Source organism: Monoraphidium neglectum, assembly GCF_000611645.1.
Source record: "Monoraphidium neglectum strain SAG 48.87 unplaced genomic scaffold scaffold00254, whole genome shotgun sequence".
NCBI classification, from domain to species: Eukaryota; Viridiplantae; Chlorophyta; class Chlorophyceae; order Sphaeropleales; family Selenastraceae; genus Monoraphidium; species Monoraphidium neglectum.
Window position 1 is genome coordinate 1 of NW_014013374.1, and position 22,356 is coordinate 22,356.

Consider the following 22,356-nt stretch of genomic DNA (forward strand, 5'->3'; position numbering starts at 1 on the left):
GTGTGTGTGTGTGTGTGTGTGTGTGTGTGTGTGTGTGTGTGAGAGAGAGAGAGAGAGAGAGAGAGAGGGCGGGGGTGGACATGAGCTCTGGGTCCACTTATTGCACAGCTTAAGTGGATGGATTGGCCATCCACTCGCTCGGGCCGGTGCACACCGCTCAGCTGCGCCGCCCGCCCGCATGTCTGCGCTTCCCCTGCGCGCCGCCGCTTCACCTGCCCGCTCCCCGCTTTCCGTCTGCCAGGCGGACACGCTGTGGGATATGGAGGATACCCAGGCACTGCTGGCGCGTCTGTCGGTGGCGCAGGCGCCCAGGCACCAGCGGTCGAGGCTTGTGGAATCGATGGACGCCCAGGAGCTGCTGCGCACGTGGCAGCTCCAGCGGGAGCAGCGGCAGCAGCAGCAGGAGCAGCAGCAGCAGCAGCAGCAGCAGCAGGAGCAGCAGCAGCAGGAGATAGAGCCTCAGCAGCAGCAGGAGCAGCACAGCGAAGAGGGGCAGGACGCCGCGCCGCAGCGACGCGCCAAGGGCGAATTCGCGCGCGCTGCCGAGCCGCGGCCGCTGCCCTACCAGCTGGTGCTGGTGGGCGCCACCCTGCAGCCTGCGACGGTCAAGGCGTTTGCAAAGTGGTCGACTCAAGACATCAGGTTGGTGCGCGCCCCCGGCCCGCCGCCGGCGCCGGGGCTCGTCCCGGCGCAGGAGGCCCGGCCTGTGGCTGCGGCGGCGCCGGCCGCGACGGCGCAGGAGCCGGGAGCGGCAGACCAAGGGCCGCCGTCGCCGGAAACGGCGCCCTCGCCGGAAGCCGCGCCGGCAACGGAGCCGGCGCCGGCTCCGGAAACGGCGTCGGCGCCGGAGACGGCACTTCCGCCGAACCTCAAGCACACATACTACCTCGTCCCAAGGCAGACGCCCGACACCGCGCCCGGCGCGCGCGTGCACGCGCTGCAGCGGCTGCTGGCGTCGAAGCGCGGCGCGGGGTGGCGGGTGCTGGCTTTTTTCGAGACCCCGGGCAAGGTCGCGGACGCGGCGCGGCGGCTGCGCATCGGCATGATGGAGGCCGGGGAGGAGAGCTCTTGGCAGGTGGGTCTGCCTGCAAACCTGCAGACTGGGTACTATGGACTGCTGGCTGTGGTCATAAGTCCCACATTAGTACAGGCAGTGGATCAAGCAAGACACCGACCTGATTGCATATGGAGGAACTTTCGCAATCATGGAACGCGCACCGCCTCTCGCATAGCGGCCGCCGGCAGCCTCGGGCGGCGCGGCGGAAGCTTTCGGCGCGCAACGAGCGCCGACGCCGCTCCGCCGCGTCGCGCCCCCCACACGGCATGCTCGCGCCCCGGCTTATGTCACATCAACGACAAAATTCCATCGCATCGCATTACAAACAAACAGGTCTCGGCGCTGCACGGAGATCTCACGGGCCAGCAGCGACAGCAGGCGGTCGCGGGCTTCGCCGCGCTGGGACCCGAGCGGAAGCTGCTGCTGCTGTCTGACGTGGGCGCCCTCGGGCTCGACCTGCCTGGGGTGCACCTCGTCATCCAACTCGACGCCCCTCGGACCTGGAAGACCTACGCGCACCGCGCCGGCCGCGCGGGCCGCATGGGGGCGCCTGGGGAGTCAGTGACGGTCATAAACGAGGTCCAGCTGCGGGTGCTGGCGCGGGAGGCGGCGCGGCTGGGGCTAAAGCTGGGGGGCGCCCCGCAGCCGACGGGGCAGAGGCCGGCGGCGCAGCCGGAAAGGCCCAATAAATACGAGAGGAAGCGCGCTGTTGTGTCGGGGCAGCAGCAGCGCTCTGGTGCGTCAGAGCGAGGCCCCATCGTCGGGGAGCCGCGGCCCTCGGCGCGACGGCGGCTCCTCTTTGGTCCGGAAGGAGGGGCGGAATGATGATGAGTAAGCAACCGTTCCACCTGTCGTGTTTGTGGTGCGCAGTGGTCTCAACAGCAGAGGATGTGCGGTGGGGGATGCGCAGCGGCCATCACACCATACGTTGCAGCCTGTTCAACAGCAATCAGAGTGTCAGGACTGATGTCGTGGTGCCAGCGGCTTTCCTTCCTTTCTGTCAGCCAGTGCGCCCGGGCTAAATCACCAAGGGGTCCTTGACGACAGTAGACGCTGGCGCCGCAGCAGCCAGCGCGGTCCAAAGCGGGGGGCGTCAGGCATACGGACAGCAGCAAGAGAATCAAACATTATGAACATCCAAGATGAAGATGCTGGGGAGTGCTTGGGATGCAGCGCCAGTCTTCCCAGCTGGACCCGTGTGGCATCTTTGGCGGCGGTGTGGGAGGGATTCCGTCGGGGAATGGCGAGAGTGTCTGCAGCTTTGGGTGTCTGGGACGTCAGAGGCCCAACAACAAGGGAGTCTGACCACAAGCAAACACGGAGTGGGCGTGCCGCAGCCAGCTGCGTCCAGCCATCACTACGTTGAGCGGCGCAGGCGCTGAACCGGCCCCTGGGGACCTGCGAGTGCGGGTTACTCTCTTGCGCTCCTGGGCGCAGCTATGCAGCAAACAGGTGACACCCAGAAACAGCTGTCTCTGGCCAGAAACAATACATTGGTGCGTAAGTGCCGCGTGTTGTTGCCGAAACCTGTGACATCTGTTGTGCAGTACACGTGCTACTGACAACATGTTGACTGAACTACCTAGTACGAAAAATCATCACGCCTGATCGCGCGCACAGGAGAAAGCACCAATGAGCCCAGCCAAAACATCTTAGGGGCCACAATCTTTCTACCCAGGTGCCCAACGCCCGCCTAGACCGCGGACCTCAGACCGCCCAAGATCTCAAATCGCCGCATACCTCAGATCGTCCCAAATCTCAGACCAGGATCTTGTACTTGAGGTTCTTGGGCACGTGATTCACCACAATCCGGCCGTCATAAGACATGCTGGCCAGAACCCAGGGGTCTGCCGCGCTCCAAGCCAGGCCGTATACACTATCCTCGTGCTCCTCATCCCAAGTGACAACACGGCCGTCCGCGTCCCCCCTGTTGTGGCGGACGAGGGAGGTGTCCGCATCAAGGCCCAGGCACAACGTGAAAGTGGGGAGTCATGTCCAAAGGCGGGCGGCGGGCCGCGGCTTCGAGGAGCCGGCGGACACGCGTCGGGCGCCTTTGGGGGGGAAGGCGCGCCACAAGGCAGGCGGAACCTAGGACATTCCAGTCTGACCCGTTCCGGCCCCCGCTTCAGCCCCCCCTGGACATCAATGAAGCGGAAACCCTGTGCAGCCGGCGGCGGCCAGACTCGCACCTCGACGGGACCACGCGCGCGCCCGTCTCCCCCGGCGCGTCCCGCTGCCGCGCGAGGACGGGCGTGTACCACAGGCTGACCGTGCAGTCGCTGGAGGAGCTGGCGAGAAGCTGGTCGTGGAAGGGGGAGAAACGGGCGGCCCAGGCCCAGTGGCTGTGGCCGCTGAGCTCCAGCAGGGGCTCGGCGCGGCCCAGGGCCCTGCGGATGGAAGGGCGTTGCTTTCATATGATTGGTGTTCGGCCGGTGTGGGAAGCAAATAGATAAGAGGTGGTGGTTGTTGGGTTCGGGTTTCGGCCCAGGAGTGGGGATAGGCTGCTGCTGCCTGCAAGGTAATAAAACATCAAGGGGTTGCCGTCACACTGCCGTAGCCTGGACTGGGCGCCAAAACCAACCCTGCTCACATACGCGGCAGCCAAGCGCCTCCGAAAATCCGTGGAAAAAACACCGCATGCACCTGGCCGTATTCAGTGGGCTAGCCAGCCCGCACGCTGCGGCGCAACGTCGCCTCCCACGGCCGCCGCCCCCTCCCTGAAACCCAGCCCACCGTGTGTCCCAGAACCGCAGCCTGCAGTCGTCGCCGCACGTCACCAGGCGGTGCTCGTTGTGCGGCGCCCAGTCGACGTCGCGCGCCGGCAGCCTGTGGGCGCCGGGCACCTCCCCCACCTTGCAGCAATTCTGGATGTCCCAGATCTGGGGGTTGCGCAAGGGATTGACATGACATAGAATGAACACACCATGGAGCTGAGGGCGAGAGGCAGCAAGGGGGCGAGCGGTCGTGAACACGCTGGGTGCCTGGTGGAGCGCCCGGTGGCTGCAATCGCCACGTGCATATGAGGCATGAATGACCTCACAGCCCCTGATAGTGAGTTGCTGATATGCACAAGAACACCGCCAAGTCGCGAAGGCAAGATGGTGCACTGCCGCCTGCCCCCTCGCCCTCACGCCCAGAGCTGGAGCCGCGCCACAGCGCCGCGGCCCTGCCCGCGCACCTGCACGCTGCTGCCCGCCACCGCCGCCGCAAGTCCCGCGTTCTTGGGGTGCACCGCGCCGCCCCACAGCTGCCGCCCGTCGCCCGGCGGACCCGAGGCGACGCACTGCGCGTCGGCGGCGCCCATCTGCCACTTTCGGAGGGCGCCCTCCTCCAAAGTTATCAGCATGTCTGGCGCCAGGCGGTTCCAAAGGGCCCTGCGCGTGGGCGCCGCGGGTGCATTTTGCGCTCACCATGTATTTAAACATGTACCATGCACCTGTCCGGTGCGTGGGAGCTGCAAACTAGGCAGCGGGGCTGACAGCCGGGGCCACGCCGAGATTGGCCGATTGAGCAAGGTATGGCATAGCGCAGGGGTCCTCTGTCCCCGCCGCGGGCGGCCGCCCGCGACCCGGCCCGCAACCACGCCAGCCGCCCAGGCAGGCGCAGCCCTTCCGGCGGCCCGCGCTGGTGGCCGTTGATGAGACAGAAACCCGCGCACCTCCGCACAACGCCTGTGTGCTCCATGCCAGCCAGCTCCCGCAGCTGATGGCTGCCCGGCTCCGCCTGCCACAGCGTCGCGCCATACTTGCCGGCTGCGCGCGCCAGGGGTGGTGCACGGGCGGGAGCGCGCGTTACAATGTCGGGCAGGCCACCACAGCAGGCGGCCGCGTCCGCGGCGGCGCGCGGGCGCTTCTTCCCAGGCTGGGTGCCCGCCGCGGCGCGGGACGAGGCGCTGCGCGGCGCGGCGCTTCAGGGCGGCGAGCGGTGGGCGGCGGGCGGCGGCCGCTGCACCTTTGCTGTGCACGGTCACCAGCCGCTCGGTGGCGAGGGGGCAGGGGGCGACGTCCCACACTTCGTCGGGGTGCAGCCACGCGGCGGCGCTGCGGAGGACCTCCTGGTCTGAGTCGTACTCCAGCAGCCGCACCTTTGGCCGAGTTGCATGCAGCGTTTGTGAGGTGTGCGATTGTGAGGCTTGGGGTTGAGTTTGGGTGACGCAGCGTGCAGGGATTGATGCGTTGGCAACTGCTGCACCTGTGGCGCGCTGCCGCGGCGCCTCGGGCCTGGGGTTTCGCCAATTAATCAACCCTGATCCCGCTGCATGCAGCGCTACCATGCGACGATCGCGTGGGAGCGCCGACGCATGCCTATGAGCTCACCTCGTTCTCTTCACGTAGCGCCGTGCTGCCAACCAGCCACTGCGACTTGCTGCGCTGCCCGGTCACGGGGACCAGCGCGCGGCTGTGCAGCTGCATGGTGTATTGCACCTGGGGGTTGGGGCCCGCCATGGCCGCTGCGCGCCGCTGACAGCCGCCCCCTGATGCTGCTGTGCTGCTGGCTGACGCAAGCTGATGGCCGTCTTCGCTGGAGTGCTGTCACGGTGCAACCTCTGCGCCAGGCGCACCGCACATGCAGCCTGCTATGCAGCGCCGCTGAGCACCACCTACACGATGACAACGCTCTCTTCTGATCGATGCTAGTTTCAGGATCGGAGCTGCATCGGTCGTGTGCGTGCCAATCGTGCTGCTGCTGATTGACCAGAGTATCGTACGGTCGTGTAAGTTATATTGAAAGAGTCAATGGGCCTTAATATACTTTCTGAAACACATCAAATCTGCCTGTCACTCGAGGATTGCATAGGTTGATCTGTGATCTCGCTTGCCGAGCATCCACTCGTCTTAGCAGCAGCTGATAATATGCCTGTAAGTGCTATTGATCAATGACATGTGGCTGTCCCTTTCATGTGCGGGCCCGCAACCCATCCAAGGCGGCGATGCCAATGCCACAGCGCGCTCGCCGCGCAGCATCAGCCACCGCACCGTTCCCGGCCCGCATCACGCGTCCGCAGACGTTTGTGCTTCACGTCAAGGCAGAGCTGGAGAATGTGCGGACGCTGTCGCTCCAGAAGAGCGCGCACTACTGCATCGATGTGAAGGAGAGCGCCGGCAGCGAGCAGCGGGACGGGGTGTACGTGACGGCCAACGACACGCACGAGCTCAGCGGCAGCAAGGGCACCGCGAACGTGAGCAGATTTGAGAGCAGCAGCCTGAAAGGCGGGGACCACTCCGGAATTGAAGGCGCCTGTGACTGCGTTGCACTTGTGTGTGCAGTGCGGCAGGCTTGAGTGGCTCGACCGCCTTCGGAGGCAGGTCAGCTTGGCCTCTGTGCAGCGGCAGCCGCCCAACTTGTCACGTGTCCTGCATGGCAGCGCACCCTGGAACAACTGCTGCACCTGCTGCGGGGCATCGTCGACGCTGCTGGGCACGCCGTGTGACTCTGGCTGGCACGCACCGCCCTAACAAAAAAAACATCCTCAGTTTGTGATGAAGTTTGACAAGGCATCAAAGCACGAGGCCTACCTAAACGTATTGGAGATAAAGGGCGTCACCCGAGATATCACGGGTGAGTAAACGGCTGTTCGGTGACATGTGTGCAGGTGCTTCATAGCAGCAGGGGCGCGCCAAATGGCACGGCAAGTATTGCAGCACCCTGTTTTCATGCGAGCTTCTGCTCAGTGGCATGCGTGCGCCGCCATCGTGACACCGGCGGCCGCGTCGCAACTGCAGAGGAGGACAACGGCAAGTGGGTGCCTGTCATCGCCTTCGAGTGCCGTGGCCTAGAGCCGGTGGCGTACCATCCAGAGGTGAGGGGTATTTGCTGGTTAGGTGCGTATGAACAGCTGCACATGACGGTTGTGCACAGCTGTGGCTGAGGCAGGTGCTCTCATCACTGGCTGTGGTTGCGGTCATGCCTGTAATGTGGCCGTGCCTGCGCGTGTGCATGGCACTTTTGCTGCGGTTCTGGCTTTGCAACACTGCTGCGGCTCTGCAGAATAGAGGGCAATTGCTAGTCACATGGATCATGCCATACCTTGTCTATGATAGACTCTCATGGTGCCGACCTTGACGGTGTGTCGCAAGCCCTGTACAAACTACTCGTCAACCCTCTCAACCCAGGAGGAGTGGGCGGCGGTTGGCGGCGGCGGTCAGAAGTTTGACCAGGTTGACCTGCGGGAAGACTGGGCCGATTTTGACGAGAAGCTGGGGGAGAGCGTCAGCGTCATGGGGTTGGAGTCGAAATTCGAGCTGCACAAAGGGAAGTAGAGCTGGCTGTAATAATGAGATGTCCCGCCTGAGCGTCCGCGAGCAGAGCGCAGGCATGGGGAAGGGGGAGGGTTTATCGACTGGTGCTGCAAAGCTGGGCGGCAGGCCTGTTCGCAGACTTGCAGCTAGTGAGTTGCGGATGAAGGCTGCAGTCTGGCAGCAATCAAAATATGTGTTTTCAGGCTGCTCCGGCTTGTCGCGCGAGAGGTGACGCGCGAGGTGCTCATTGGTGATTTTCAGGTGCTCCTCCAGTCCTGGGGCGGCCCGCTGGGGTGCCTTACCCAGGGGCCAGCCCCCTCGCGTGGTGTTGGCGGCCAGGTGCCCCCTGCGCTGCTTGCCCGTCTGTGCCGCGGTGCGGGGCCCGACGCGTGAACGGACGCAGTGCGACGACTGACGACTGCGCTTCAGGATGATCGTTCAGGATTCAGGCGGACTCTGCCGCTCTGCGTGTGCGGGTGGGCCTCGTCAAGCTGCTGTCATAATTTGGCTTTCAGCTCGGGTGTTGTGGCAGTGCTGCGAGGTTGCTGGCAGGCCAGCCCCCACCGGCCCAGCTGACCCAGCTACGTCGCCACCACAATTGCACACCTCAAGGGGTGAGCACTGTTGGAGCTGCATCGCGACACATGATGTGTTACAAACACTTGTGCAGCAAATACATCTAAATTTCAGATAAATTCAAAGTCAGAACAAACCTCACACCGATCTTGCTGCTCGCAGTGGTGACATTAGGGGGATGCCAGCTCAGCCCAGTTCAAACCCACCTGGCCCAGGGGCGGCCCCGACCAAACCCCAGCTGGTGGGGGTCAGCGGGAGCCCCGCATATCCAATCAAATCACCCGGTAACAGACTGCAGTCCCGGTGTGACTGACTGAAACGACTTCAGCACCCCCTGAGACCGGCATTAGGCACCACCCGGTGCGCCGCTGACTCCTCTGTCGCTGCCACGGGCAGCCCGCAGCCCCTGGCACCTGCCTCGGCTGTCAGCCGGAGGGAGCAGAGCGGCGCGCCAGCAGCACCTGGAGTTCTCTAATTTCCTGCATCTGCTCCGCCCTGCTGCCGTCCTCGCTGGCCCGCCCAAAGTCGATGACAAAGCACCTGGGGTCCGCGCCGCCGCTTGCTGCTGCCTCCTCGAGCATTACGTTGTGCAGCCGGACATCGCCGTGCAGGAAGCCGGGGCCGCCGGCGCGGTGGACGCGCCTCAGGGCGCTCACCGCGGCGGCTGCTACTTCTGGCGGGATGGTGGGCAGGTCCGACAGGGGGCTGCCCTCGATGCGGCGCACCGCCAGGTAGTGCACGCCAGCCATCGGGTACCAGCCGGTGCCAAGCAGCTGGGGCACCACCTCCCCCTGCTCCTCTTGCAGCAAAGAGTAGCTCCACGCCTCGCGGTCAAACGCCTCCAGCCCATCTCTGTCCGGCCCCAGCAGCTTGATGACGGCAGGGGTGCCGCGGTATAACCCCGCCACAACGTCACCGGCGCTGCCGGTGCAAATCTTGCGATGGAATTGGGGACCGGTGCTGGGGGTTTGCTGTTGGGGCGGCCCTTGCTGGCTTCTGAGGTTGCTGCCGCCGCCACGACTGCGAGTAGGGTTGATCGCAGTTTTGGAACTGGTCAAGGTTGTGGCACTAAAGCAGAATGCACAGGCTCATTCCTTTGACGAGTATGAGCGACCACATGTACAGGTGCTGTAGGGGCCGCCAACCACCACGAACAACAACAGCCGGATGTCCCACGCACCTAGATTAGCCCGGAAAATCTGCCTTGGCAAGCTCAGGTCACGGCATGCCCATGCGCACACACAAAGCACAACCATACCTGACTGGCTTGTCGTCTGGTTTCGAGCGCTCCGACTCATCATCCGCGCCCTCCTCGTCAGCGCCGCTGCCGCCGTCCCTGGGGCCGGGCTGCTGCTGCTGCGGGACAACTACAGACACTGCAGCGGGGTCCGCGTACAGGGCCTGCAGCTGCAGCCACGCGAGCGCCGCCAGCACGCTGGGGCGGGTGTCGTCCGCCTTGTAGGCTGGGCTGACGTACAGGCTGCCCCTGTGCTTGCCGTCTGCCGGGCAGCACACCAGCCAGGTGGCAAACCAGCAGCTAATGAACCCGTAGCGCATCCTCCACAGCTGCATGTTGCGGAACACTCGGGACACCACGGCGCGCGCCGCCGCGTGCAGGGGGTGGTGGCTGTCCCGCCAGGCCGCCACCAGGTCTGGGGGAGCTGTCGCGTCGCCGTCGGGCAGCAGCACGCCGGGCCGCATCACCTCGCCGACACAGACGCAGCGCACCCGATCCTGTTCCTCTTCTGGCACCGTCAAAACAAAACTCGTCTTCTCGCGCGCCGCACCAGACTCAGAGCCTGAGCCCTGTAGGCTGGTGTCTGCAAAGTATGCCTTGCTCTCCTGTCGGGCACGCTTGGCACTGGCTTGCGTCGCCTGCGCTGTGGCGGCCGGCGCCGCTTGTTCTGCTGCGGCCTGGGCTGCCTGTGCTGCCGCAGCCGGCTCCGCCTGTGCTATTGCGTCTGCCCCCGCCTGTGCTGCAGCGGCCGGCTCCGCCTGTGCTATCACGTCTGGCCCCGCCTGTGCTGCAGCGGAGGTGCGGCCTTGAGGCTGCGGCAAAAAGAAGCATGTGTGAATGTGTGGTGGCACGAAATACGATGCCCTGACCGCATATATGCTCATAAGCCCTGGCTTGTGAGCACAGAATCACGCGGCGTGACGAGGCTGGAGATGTACTGGGCTGCAGGCCCTCATCTTACAGCAGCAGCAGGCCTACACACGACAGTGCGCACCTGGTGAATGCCCTGTGGAAGCTCTGTTGCTGCAGTGCCGGTGGCAAAGAACCTGACAGCCCGCTGTCTGATGGTGCTTTGCTCCAGCAGTCGCCAGCACGCCTGCTGGCTGCCTTGCACCTCCCGCGCCACCCGTTGCAGCGGCCGCGTCACATAGCAAAAGAGCGCGGATGCTGCTTCTCCCTCGGAGTGCAGCTCCCCGAGGTCGCCGAAATAGACAGGCAACCTGCAACCACCCACAGGGCAGCAGCATGCGTAAGCGGCAGGCGTCAGTTCAAGTGCAATTTCAGGACCACGACGGCACGTTGCTGTGCAGACCTCACCGAGCGAGCAGCCCGCATCATGGTGGATATTGTGATGCCAAGCAAGGGGCCACTCTGTGAACGCTCAGTGGGCACAAGTACATACAAGACAGCTCACCAGCGGCGGCTGCGGTTGGCTGCGTCCTGGTAGATGGCCAGGCTGCAGCTCAGCGGCATCGATTCTTGGTCCGTGGCATCTGTGTGGTCCCAGGTCAGCACTTCTGCTGGAGCTGGGTCGCTCTGCTTGTAGCTGCTCGGTGTACTGCCGGTGGGCTGGCAGAGTTCGGCTTGCGGCAGGGGTGCAGCAAACGCTTCATAGAGCGTCCGCTTGCCCCCTGTGTAGAACGGGCGGGGCATCAGCAGCACCAAAGCTTGTCAGCAGAGGCATCAATGCACAAGGCAGACACACTTGTGCGCGTCGCAAGTTCCCATCGATAAGCAAGGCTCGTGTTGAGCACGTGCGACCGGCCGAGCAAGCCCCATACAGTGGCAATTGCTGCAAGGTATGAGGCGCTGCACGCCTGGTTTGACCCTTGCAGCTGGTGCTGCAGAGATATGCGCTTTTCACATGGTTGAAAACAAAGTGCGTCTCGCAGGTGGGTCATGAATAGTTCCATGACAGGCTTAGTGGCATGTCATGTGCTAGTGTCACTGCCCTGCATGTGTGCGCAAAACAGCCACACCTGGATGCTGCTGCTGCTGCTGCTGCTGCTGCTGCTGCTGCTGCTGCTGCTGCTGCTGCAATACGAGCAGCCTCTCCTGCGATAAGACTGTCAGGTGCTGCTCAAGTACTGACAGCTCCTGCTCCACGAGCTCTCGCTCCACAAGGTCCTTCACATCCTTGACCCCAGCCTTCTTTGTAGCAATATTCTGCTCCACTTCTATGATCTCCTGCTCGAGTTTAGCAACCACCTGCTCGACGGCGGTCGCCATCGCGCCCTGCTGCACTGCCTGCAGGGCCAGGGAGAGGGAGCAGAGGCGTGAGCGAATCAGCCACAGGGGCTGATTGGACGGGATGCTGCTGCTGGAGGCCACCTGCAGCAAAGAGCAGCCAATGAAGGACATTGCAGACACATGCCAACCAAACTAGTGGTATACGGGCCATGGCTTCAGGGGCGGAGGCGTGCAGGAGCCAGCGCCGCGCCGACACAGTCGGTGACCTTGCCTGGCAGCGATGAAGCACCCCTGAGCGCTCAGCGTCCTTCAGAGCAAGGCTGCAGCGCAACAAACGGACAGGGTTGATCGAGGATTCGCGTCCCTTTATCCGGGGTACAGTGCCCGGTCGAGCTCGACCATTACCCTGTTTGGGGACCTGGGCGCGTGTGTCTTGGCTTAGATACGTGTAAATCTAAGCAGAACAGTAGCTTCAGGCTGCTACGGCTTGTCATGTGCGAGGTGACTGCTCTTCAGTCGCTGCATCGTGCTGGGCGTGCTCCGGCGCGCGCCTGCCGGTCCCTGGCCAGCGCCCCCCCCCCTCCCGGGGCGTGGGGCCGGGAAACAGCCGCGTTCTGTTCCACCTTGTGCCGCGGTGTTGCGCCCGGCGCATACAAGCCCGGTATAACCACCCTTGCAGCAATCGCCAAGCATTCAGGAGGAGTGGGCCAAGCGTTCAGGAGGGTGAAAGGAGTTGACAAGGATTCTGGCAGAATCTGCCTCTCTGCTTGTGCGTATGGGGAAGGTGAAGCTGCTGCTGTAATTTGATTTTTAACCAAAATTGTCAATTCTGGTGGGGTCGTGGGGCTGCTGACGGCACAGCCCCTATCGGCACAGCCCCCGCTGTCTGTGCAGGCTCCGTCGTCCCCCCATGGGGTGGATACTGTTGGAGCTGCATTGCGACGCTGAGTGTGCGATACACACATCTGCAGCGCACACATATCTCAACAACAACCCTGTCGTTGAGCAAGCTGCTCGCAGATGGCTTGTGCTCGAACGCCGCCGATCATGTGACATGACGACGAGTCATTCGGCGCCGCAGGAACCCGCGTCACCTGGCCGGTGACCATGTTGGAGGCGAGCGTAGGTCGCAGTCTAGTCTTCTGATCCGATCCATCAATTTGCATCGTTCCGTTGTGCGTGTTCTCCCCGCGATCTTGCTGCAGCGGGACTATTTCCCGCACGACAGCCCTTGTGGGGAGCATGTGCAACAGCTCAAGTCGACGGAAAAATTGGCGTGCATAGCAGCGCGAGCAGTCAAGTCGCCACCCACGTGCGGCACAGTTCAACGCTTCCTGCTGCCCTGCACGCCACCCGGCGCTTCTGTCTGCACGCCAACAAAGCCCTCGCCAGCATCTAGCCGCTGCTGCAGCTGCCATGGACGTCGCGTCCCTCCAACAATGCGCCGGGCGGACGGCAGCCGCGCCGCCGCACCCGCTGGATCCATTGTCGTCCCCGGAGGTCGCCGCCGCCGCAGCCGCCTGCCGAGCGCACGCGGCCGCCGCCGCGCCGCGCCTCCCGCCGCTGCGGTTCAACACAATCACCCTGCAGGAGCCCCCAAAGGCCGACCTGCTGCGTTTCACCAACGGCCGCGGCCCGCGGCCGCCGCGGCGCGCGTTCTGCATACTCCAGACGCCGCCGATATTTGGGGTGATTGAGGCGACAATTGACCTGTCACACTTCCATGCTGCCGGCGCGGCCGCGGCGGCGGTCGTCTCATGGGTTGCGGTGAGCGCAGGCCGCATGCATGGGAGTGGGCTGCATGCATGGGAGTGGGGGCCTTGGCTGTGTGCAAGCGGCAGCCTGAAGGGGAGGCCGGCTGATAGTAACCCTTGCAGACACTGGATGACCATGGCGGCCCAGCAGCTGCCCCTGAGCGTTTTGCACATGCGCAACCGGCGGATGCGTCGGCACGCGGGCGCGGAGCCACGATCATGACATGTGTTACGGATCGACGGCGGGCGGGGCCTCGGCCGAGCGGCTGACTCGTTTCCCCTGATCCACTCCTCGACACATCCTCACACCACCCCCAAGCCTCCCCAGCCGACGCCCGCTCTCCAGCTGCCACAAACGGCCAGCTTTCCTCCACCCTTTCATAAACAGCTCTGATTCCCATTTGCAACGCCACCCTCCTCACAGATCGACGGCAATGACATGGGCGGGCAGCCCCTGGCCACCCCGGACGACTGCCTTGAGGCGGAGCGCATCGCGCGCGCCAGCCCCAGGGTGCAGGCAGTGCTGGCAGAGCGCGGCGTCAGCATGGACCAGGTGACGCGCGTGATTTTGATTATATATATGAAAAGAAATTGAATGTATTTTGAACTGGAGTGTGTATGTGGCGGGGCGTGTGTGTGCGGACGTCCATTTGCAAAAAGCAGCAGCATTGGCTGCGGAACTGGGATGGGAGGTTGTGGGGCCGCCAGTGCCCTGACGGCTGCGTTCCGCCGGTCGATGGCAACCAGCCTGCCCAAAAGCCGGCTCAAACGACGCTCGCCCTTGTGTCTAGACGATCTCGGCTTTTCCACCGACCGTACCAATTCCTCCTCACTCGCGGCCCCAGGTGGCCTGCGACCCCTGGGCCATCCACGCTGGGAAGTGGAAGGGGCGCATGATGCAGGTGGGGGCCGGGAGGGCGGGTGGTACCCTGTGAGCGAGGGGGTGTGGTGCATTCCCCTTCCCAGGCCGGCGGCGCCTCTCACCAACCGGTCCCTCCACCAGTGCCGGTTGGCCTGAAGGCTAGATGCCACAGCAGGCGCAAATGCGTATCGAACACAGCTACTCAATTGCAATCACGATCACACCAAACCACCAGGACTGCTCTTAAACCAATCCCGGACACTGCAGCTTGTCGCCTACAAGAATGTGTCCAGCCTGCATCGAAACCGCCTGAAACCGTCCAAAACCGCCTGAAACCTGAAACCGTCCAAAACTGCCCAGAATTGTCCGAAACCGCCCCAATCCCTTGATCTCAGGTCTTCACCTACCTGAAGCTCGGCCCCGATGACAATGAGTACGCGCGCCCCCTGGACGTGGTGCCGGTGGTGGACCTCAATACGGGGCAGGTGGGCGATCTGGGTGATCTGGGTGATCTGGATGATCTGGGACGACTAGTCCAAGATGTTTGGTTGGCAGCATGCAGAGTGAGAGGGGGTCAGTAGGTGGTCAGCATACATCCGATGATCGCCCCTGGAGCAAAACTTGGAACAGCAGAGGCTCGAGAACCCAGACCTCGCCGCCTCCATCTACCATTCTGCTTATTCGCACGAGCGCCCCCGACAGCACCGCGCACTCGCTCCCCTCCTCGCCCCCCGCCCCTTGCCAACCTCGTGCACTCCCCTGCTCACACCCCCATGTGCACCGTTTGACTTCCGTGGTCGCCTCCTCAAAAATCCAAGGTGGTGGATATTGAGGCGTACCCCGAGGCCCCGAAAAACATCCCCACAGCAGGCGGCAACTACCACCGGTGAGGGGCGCTGAGGTTGTTTTCTTGCGTGTGTGGCTGGGGCGGCGGGCGCGGGGCGGCGGGCGCGGGCGCGCCCGCCGCCGCGCGGGCGGGCGCAAGGTGGTGGGCGCGAGGCTGAGTCAAGGGGGGCAGCAGGGAGCTTCTGCCCGCTTGCCAGCCCGCAGCGTTGGCATGTGCATCACCACAGACTGTCCCCTCTGGTACCCTCGTCCCGGCTGCATTTTCTACGCGCGACTGCCTGCCTCTGTCGACAGCGGGATGCCCTCCCCCCCTGCAGTCACCTGGTCGCATTCACAGGGCTCCCTCATGCTGCGCAGTTATCAGCGACCGCAAGCCAAGCCCGCGTATCTCTACAGCCGCAATGATTTTGTTTCTCGTGCTCGCAACTGTGTCTGTTCCACTCCCAGGGATTTGGTGGAGCAGCCCTTCAGGGAGGCCCCCAAACCGCTGTATGTGGTGCAACCAGAGGTGGGTCACCAAGCCGTCACAGAGCGGCTGCACTCAGACCCTCCCCGCAGCAGCTCGCCGCGTCGCTTTTGCCTGGCAGCCGGTCGGCAAGCGATCGTTCCACTCACCAGTGGCGGGGCTTCGATGATTTGTCCTGCCTGGCAAGGCGATTTTTTTGTGGGTTCATGCGACGCCGGCACCCCCCTGTCCTGCGCAGCCGCCGCACCCCAACCGCCCATCCCAACCGCCGACAACGGCAGGGCCCCAGCTTCAAGGTGGATGGCTGGAGGGTGGAGTGGCAGCAGTGGGACCTGCGGCTAGGATTCAACGGCAGGGAGGGCCTCGTCCTATATGACGTGAGCCGTGGCTTGAGGCTGTCTGGGTGCAATCTGAGATATCTGATCTGAGATCTGATCTGAGATCTGGGTTGAGGCCTGGACTGAGATCGAGGCTGCGATGGAGCCGCTTGGGCCAGGATGGTGGCAGGCGCTGCATCGCTTGCGCCTCTCGACGGGGGCCCGCCGCGCAGCTCCTCGCCGGTCAGCCCTGCTCGCTGTGTCGCGCGAAGCAGACGCTCTGCCTCTCACCACCACTCCCGTCCTCGCCCCCTTCCTCTTGCCCTCCCCCCAACCCCACCCACAACATCCAGCGCCTCCCTCCCCCACCTGGACGCCCATCCGACCCCGCTTGTCCTCCGCCACCTGCAAACGCCGCCTATGTTCGTCCTCCGCCCCGCCCCTCAATCCTCACACCCCCCAGGTGGGCTACACAGATCCCCAGGAGGGCGGCCGCCGGCGCCCCGTCGTATTCCGCGCCTCGATCGTGGAGATGGCCGTGCCCTACGCAGGTGCGCGCGGGCTTTGCATCAAATGGGCGGGCCGGTCCGGGTGGGGACTGCGCGGGGCTTGTCGCGTCACGGGGGACGGAGGCAGGGCTGATGGGAGGGCGGACTCTGGACAGGGGAATTGGGCAGCTGCTGCCAGTTCATGATGTAGGTGCCTGCACTGGATCACCGCAAAACCAAGAATGGGTTGAGTTCAAATTCGAATATGGGCAACATGGGGTTGCCAAGATGTGCTGAGAAGCATGTGCTGAGAAGGGAGAACGCAGTACCCAAAGCTGCAACTTTGCCGCTTCGCTTCATTACGGGGAGCCACGGCCCTTCCCCCCCTCTTCAAGGACGACATACCACTCACCCGCACCAACCAGCACCAAATCAACGGGTTCTCCCAACCACACCCCCACAGACCCGCCGTCAACCCCCCCTCCGCCGCCCCACTTGCCCCGAAGCTTACTGACAGCCCAGTAGTGACGCCATGGTGCCTCACATCCGCCCTGCATAGCATATTTGACGCACCCCACCAACACTGCCCCCAAACCCACAACTATCATCATCCCACCCCGACCCGACCGCCCACAAAACCTTGACAGACCCGTCGTCGCCTTACAACCGCAAGTGCGCGTTCGACGCCGGCGACTACGGCCTGGGCTTCGCGGCCAACAGCCTGAAGCTGGGGTGCGACTGCCTGGGGGTGGTCCAGTACTTTGACGCCGTGGTCAACAACGCCCAGGGGGAGGTGCGCGGGCGGGGCGCCACGGTGCTGCATGGGGATCTGGGGTGATACTGGTGACGCGGCATGTCTCCCGGAGCCGACTTGCGTGATGAGGATGTTGAGTTTGTGTTTTGTGCCTGATGGACGGCATGGGGTCGAGGGGCGTAACACTGGATCGGCCAGGCGGTGCCCGGCGGAGAAAGGGTGGGCGGCAAAACAACAGGGTGCCCTTTCCAACCACCCCTTGAATGGACGTGACGTGGGCACAACGATTTGCTGCGGGGCCTGAAAACGGGGTGGCACGCCGGCAACGCCGTGCACGCTCACGTTGCAAACGGAGCGCCTCGCAGAGGCTGTCCCCCTTCTTTTGTCGCTCTGCTGCTCCACATCCCTCCTTTGGGATTTGGGTTTTGGGCGGATTTCACCGCCCCAACCACGGCGTGTCCAACTACAGCGTCCCCTAAACTCGGCATCCCATGTAATCACCTTGCCCATTCCACCCGCCCCTCCCAGCCGGTGGTGATCCCCAGCGCCGTCTGCCTGCACGAGGAGGACGCAGGGCTGCTCTGGAAGCACGTGGACGTGAGCAATGACACACCGTGATGTCATTGTGACGTCATCGCAACGTCACCGTGACATATCTGGGATAGAGCTGCTTCAAGGATCCTGGGTGACCCACCAATTTGAGGGCGGCCGGCTGAGATGTCTTATGCCAGGCAGTTTGACTGCGCCACAGCAACGGATTTGAGTTACCATCTGCCACCAAATTGTCGCATGTCTGCCGGCGGCTGCGTCAATAGCGCGGTCGCTGCACGCAATTCCGTCGCCCATCTCCCGTTCCTTATCGCAACCGTCCCTCTCCCCCTTCACCCGTCGCAGTACCGCACTGGTTACTCCGAGGACCGCCGCGCCAGGCGTCTCGTGATCTCGTTCATCATGACCGCGGTCAACTACGAGTACTGCTTCTGTGAGCGTTTGGGCACAGTTGACCATCGTTTGACCGGCACTGCGTTCGCATCCTGCTCCTGCTCTCACCTTGCCCATTATGTGTGGGCTTGTACCGCAGGCCGGGATGCTCCCTCCCTTTGCTGCAGCGTGGCACCCTCCCTGTCTGATCCCGCCCCGCTTCTGCCCTTCCTTCACTTGCCATTTTTGGGGCTGTCTTGCCCGGGCCTGGTTGTGTCCTCTCTGCAGACTGGTACCTGCATCAGGTGAGTCATGTAGAGCGTTGTGATCTTGCAACCTCGGGAGCTTGGGATCTCGTGATCTTGGGGTCAGCGAGGCCCCCAGCGATGATGCGTGAGGGCTCGGAGGTTCGGTTCGTCCAGGCCACGGCACGTCTCTTCACAGCGCTGGCGTGCGCCCGCCTCAGGCTGCCAGTCCTCCGGTCAGTCGATCCTTCCGGTGGCAGTGTGAATCTCTGCCACCACGCGCATCGCTGCGCCTGCCCCCGCATGCTGTTGTCTCTGTGACCTCCGGCAGGACGGCACCATCTCTCACGAGATCAAGCTGACGGGCATCCTTTCGACTTCCCTACTGATGCCTGGGGAGGGCGACAAGTCAAGGTGAGTGCACAGTTGAGCAAGTTTTGGGGGCAATCGCCGTTTGTTGGGAAAGCGGATGTCAAACACCTGCTTTTCTGTGCACCAAGCCTGGGAGCATCCCGCCATCCAGCGTCCCGGGCAGCTGCTCAGCAGGCGCCCCTCTCCTGATCATGGTGCCGCCCCTCTGCACCTGCATTGTGTGTGTGTGCGTCTGTGTGCATGTGTGTGCGTGTGCATTCGCGTGTGCGTGCGCACGCGCACACGTGCGTACTTGTGCGTGCTTGCGTGCGTGCCCGCACCACCTGCCAACATAGTTATGTAAGACTCCTGGATTCCCCCGCGCCCCCACAGGTATGGCACCATGGTGGCGGAGGGCGTCAACGCAGCCGCCCACCAGCACATTTTCAGCGCGCGCCTGGACATGGCGGTCGACGACGAGGACGGCGGCAGGGGGCTGGTGGTCAGCGAGGTGAGCTTGTGTGTGTGTGTGTGTGTGTGTGTGCATGCGTGCTTCTGCGCTCACGCGCGTGTGTGTGTGTGTGTGTGTGTGAGGGTCGAGAGCAGCGGGGCTGGGGTTGTTTGGGCCTTATGCAGGGCCCTTTTGAGCGGTGGTCGGGGATTGTGCAGGGGCGGGGCCGCAGTCGGCGGGGTGCGGTGGAGGGGTTTGGGGGAGCCGGCCAGCCACCTGGCGGCCAGCCACTCCAGATGACCGACGGCAATCAATTTGATGGGTGGCTCGTTGGTTTTGTGCAGGGGCCTGGTTGTCAGCAAGCTGTGTTTGTGCAGGGTTGAGAAACACGGGCTGGGGCTTTTTCGGCCTTGTGCAGGGTGCTTGGGCGCAACACAACTTGGCGCTGGGTTCGTTGCATAGAGTAATCTGGAATGAGGGGAGGGGAGGCGGGTGTGGATGGGCCTGCGCCAGCTCAGCACCTCACCCCCCAGGGCAGCTGAGGGCCCCAGGGCAAGCAGCTCACCACACTCGCCGCCTCGCGCGTGCCTGTCCACCTTCCAATGATTCCCATCCGGCTGCCACCTCCCGTGCGATCTCCCATAACTGCACGATGTCCTCCTGCTGCGTTTGTAACCTTGGACACCTCTGCAACCTTGGATGCTCACCACATTGCACGACCCACAGCTCAACGCGGTGCGCCACCCCAGCCACCCGCTGACCAACCCGGCCGGCAACGCCTTCACAGAGTCTGAGACAGACCTCATAACGGTGGGTGACACACACGCACACACACGCATGCACGCAAGCGCGCACACATGCACGCGCGCGCGCATGCACACACACACACACACACACACACACACACACACACACACACACACACACTCACACATACGCGCGCGTGAGTGTGTGGTAGTGCTTGCATGCGCGGCGCGGCGCATTGGCGTGCAGAAGCCTGCATAGAGGCAAGGGGGACAACATAGCACAACTCTTGATCCACAGCATGCTCCCAGCATGTGCGCTGTTAATCCCAACAGGGAGCTGATCGATGCATACAAAGCCTCATGCCTGACCCTCCACCCTTCATAGTCTGATTTTGATCCTGCTCGCCCACCCTCCAACTCCACCCGCACATGGGCACAGGTCCACGCCGCGCGGCGTCAGTCCAGTGCCGCGGACGCGCGCGTGTGGCGCGTCAAGAACCCGGCCCGCCCCCACCCCTTCACCCGCAAACCGGTGGCCTACCATTTATACACCCCCGGGGTGAGGCGCTCGGGCTCCAGGGCTGAAAGTCCAAAGCCAGGGGGGGGATCCAATGAGTCAGCTCCAGGGTTTGAGTCCAAGGCTCAGGTTCGGGATCCGCTGTGTCAGCTCCAGGGTTTGAGCTCGGGTGCTGGCATTGGGTTCAGGTCTGCTGCTCAACAACATGAGCAGGGGTGGTATCGGGGCGGCGACGCAGGTCCCCGCTCGCTCGCTGCCCCTCTGCGGCTCTCGAACGGCCTGCCCCCCAAGGCTAGTCAGCCACCGTGCGTGACCCTCTGACCGCCTGCCTTCCGGCCCCCCTGGCCCCTCCTCCAGGGCCCGGTGCTGCTGGCAGCCGAGGACAGCGTGGTGGCGCGGCGCGGCAAGTTCACCACCGCCACCCTGCACGTCACGCCCTACAAGGACGGCCAGCTGTGAGAGTTTTCACCACTTGCCATGTTTTTGTTTTGTTCTAAGCGGCCGGCCCCAACCGCTGCCCCCTGGGGCCTCCGCCCATTTCCGCGTTTGGACAGCGGTCCCTCGTTGCCACACTGCCAGTGTTTTGTTCGTGCACGGCGCCGTTCAGCTGCCGCTGCGACTCGCTGTCATCCCTGCGACACGACTCTACCGATGACATCACCTCCCGCCCACGACAGACCTCCACCCCGCTCTCATTTCCTTGGCCCTTATCTTGTGCGCACCAACCCCACGACCCTGCAACCCTTCCTCCCTCGATTGACGGGCCCCAAAGCAAAATCAACAATACACGGACACCTCTTCCGTGACCCTTCATTCCCCTCTTGCCACCTTCTCCCCTGCAAAATCATACCTCAGCTATCCTGCGGGGAACTACGTGTTCCAGAGTGACAAGGACTCTGGCCTGGCAGAGTGGACCAAGGAGGTTTGTGCAGGAGACACGTGGCGAACACGCATGCAGATATGCACAAGCATGCACACGCATGAATATGGCGCTCAAGCATGGACGCGGCATGCACGCGTCGCGCGGGTGCATGCGTGCGTACTTGCAAACACATGCAGACATGATTCTGTTTGTGCAGCCGACATGCACGGCGTTGCGCCGCATGCCTCATGTCATGGCTCTGAGCGCGGTTGGTTTGACCGGGTCAAAACTCCTGCCGCCCGGCCCCACTGCCGCTGCCCCTGATTGCCATCCCACCCCCACCCCCAGGACCACTCCCTGTTGGGCCAGGACCCGGTGGTCTGGCTCACCTTTGCATTCACACACTTTGTGAGCCCGGCTCATTTGAGTTGCTGCTGCACGTCGCCGCCGCTGCCCGCGCCCCTCGCGCTGCTCATGTGTGACAGCCCCCGCCGCACCCCCTCTGGGGGGCAGTTCCGTTCCACTCCACCGCCCGCGTGGAAGCGCCCCCGGCCCCATCAAAGGCGGCCCGCAAAGCAGTCGTGCGCCTTATGGCGCGCAGAGCTGGGGGAGCCGCCGCCAGCCACCCAGGAGGGCTCTCCCTCTCCCGCTGGGCTGCCGTTCCGGCATCTCTCGTGCTTATCAAATCGCGCCTGAGGCGCATCGCCCCCGCGCCTGCCCCAGCATTCAACCCCTAACATTTTCTGATTTCGTCCTGTTTGCTCCCATCCACTAGGTGCGTCCGGAGGACTACCCTATCATGCCCTACGACAGTACAGGGTTCAGGTGGGCGCCGACCTCGCAGCTGTCGCATGGTGATTTCGAAATCGCGCGGTCCAAATCGGGCCGCCGGCCCCGCGCGGCAGGCGTGGCCGAGCTTGCGGCTGCGGTGCACCGCACGCATCTCTGGATGACGCGCTGCGGGGTAAACAGGCGCGTCTCCTCCCCTTGCGCCAAACTGGCCGCGCGGCAACCTCAGCCTCTACCCCACCCACCGCACCCCCCAATCTTCACCTGACCATCCTGTCCCTGCAGCCTGCGGCCCCACGGCTTCTTCCGCGCCAACCCGGCCCTGGACTTGCCACCGTCGAAAGACGACGGCAGGAGCGTGCGCCACCTGCCCGCCCCGACCAGCAAGCTGTGACGCGCCCCGCAGCAGCCGACGGAGCGGCCCGCGGCGCGGCGCCGCGCGGGCGGCGGCGGCGACGCGGCAACGCCGGGTGGGCGGGCGGCTGAGGGTGTGGTGGCGGCGGGGCGCGGGGCGCCTGCAGGTGTGAGAGGGCGAGGGCGGGCTTGACTGCACTCCGCCGAGCTGCTGGGTCCCAGTTCTGGACGACTGGGCTGTCAAGGGAGACGGGTTTCCAGCAGCTTCGCATTTGTCTTGGCCAGATCAGCCCGTGCGGCTATGGCCCCATCCCCGCAATTGCGGCCCCCTGGC

At 63.8% G+C, this 22,356-nt stretch overlaps 5 protein-coding genes across 5 annotated transcripts; 3 read left to right on the plus strand and 2 right to left on the minus strand.

The window, feature by feature from the left end:
• Nucleotides 1-259: 259 nt before the first annotated feature.
• Nucleotides 260-2,079, plus strand: MNEG_2289 (hypothetical protein; the record flags this gene model as incomplete). Its single annotated transcript, XM_014049228.1, has 3 exons — nt 260-1,075; nt 1,391-1,793; nt 2,066-2,079. 3 exons carry the CDS (start codon nt 260-262, stop codon nt 2,077-2,079), a joined length of 1,233 nt encoding a protein of 410 aa, XP_013904682.1.
• Nucleotides 2,080-2,815: 736 nt separating this feature from the next.
• MNEG_2290 (tumor suppressing subtransferable candidate 1) lies at nt 2,816-5,502 on the minus strand (the record flags this gene model as incomplete). The annotated part of the gene is made up of 7 exons (XM_014049229.1): nt 2,816-2,984; nt 3,247-3,444; nt 3,791-3,936; nt 4,236-4,431; nt 4,716-4,964; nt 5,068-5,141; nt 5,374-5,502. 7 exons carry the CDS (start codon nt 5,500-5,502, stop codon nt 2,816-2,818), a joined length of 1,161 nt encoding a protein of 386 aa, XP_013904683.1.
• A 408-nt stretch (nt 5,503-5,910) lies between these two features.
• Nucleotides 5,911-7,317, plus strand: MNEG_2291 (hypothetical protein; the record flags this gene model as incomplete). Its single annotated transcript, XM_014049230.1, has 5 exons — nt 5,911-5,916; nt 6,063-6,236; nt 6,532-6,616; nt 6,781-6,857; nt 7,171-7,317. The coding sequence occupies 5 exons, from the start codon at nt 5,911-5,913 to the stop codon at nt 7,315-7,317; spliced, it is 489 nt and encodes a 162-aa protein (XP_013904684.1).
• A 980-nt stretch (nt 7,318-8,297) lies between these two features.
• On the minus strand, nt 8,298-9,573 carry MNEG_2292 (hypothetical protein; the record flags this gene model as incomplete). The annotated part of the gene is made up of 2 exons (XM_014049231.1): nt 8,298-8,892; nt 9,131-9,573. The coding sequence occupies 2 exons, from the start codon at nt 9,571-9,573 to the stop codon at nt 8,298-8,300; spliced, it is 1,038 nt and encodes a 345-aa protein (XP_013904685.1).
• A 3,142-nt stretch (nt 9,574-12,715) lies between these two features.
• Nucleotides 12,716-20,476, plus strand: MNEG_2293 (primary-amine oxidase; the record flags this gene model as incomplete). The annotated part of the gene is made up of 17 exons (XM_014049232.1): nt 12,716-13,066; nt 13,478-13,606; nt 13,899-13,955; nt 14,311-14,400; nt 14,734-14,801; nt 15,209-15,269; nt 15,509-15,604; nt 16,008-16,095; nt 16,680-16,825; nt 17,315-17,383; nt 17,681-17,768; nt 17,996-18,012; nt 18,284-18,366; nt 18,697-18,814; nt 19,481-19,564; nt 19,940-20,059; nt 20,375-20,476. The coding sequence occupies 17 exons, from the start codon at nt 12,716-12,718 to the stop codon at nt 20,474-20,476; spliced, it is 1,767 nt and encodes a 588-aa protein (XP_013904686.1).
• Between the last annotated feature and the right edge of the window lie 1,880 nt (nt 20,477-22,356).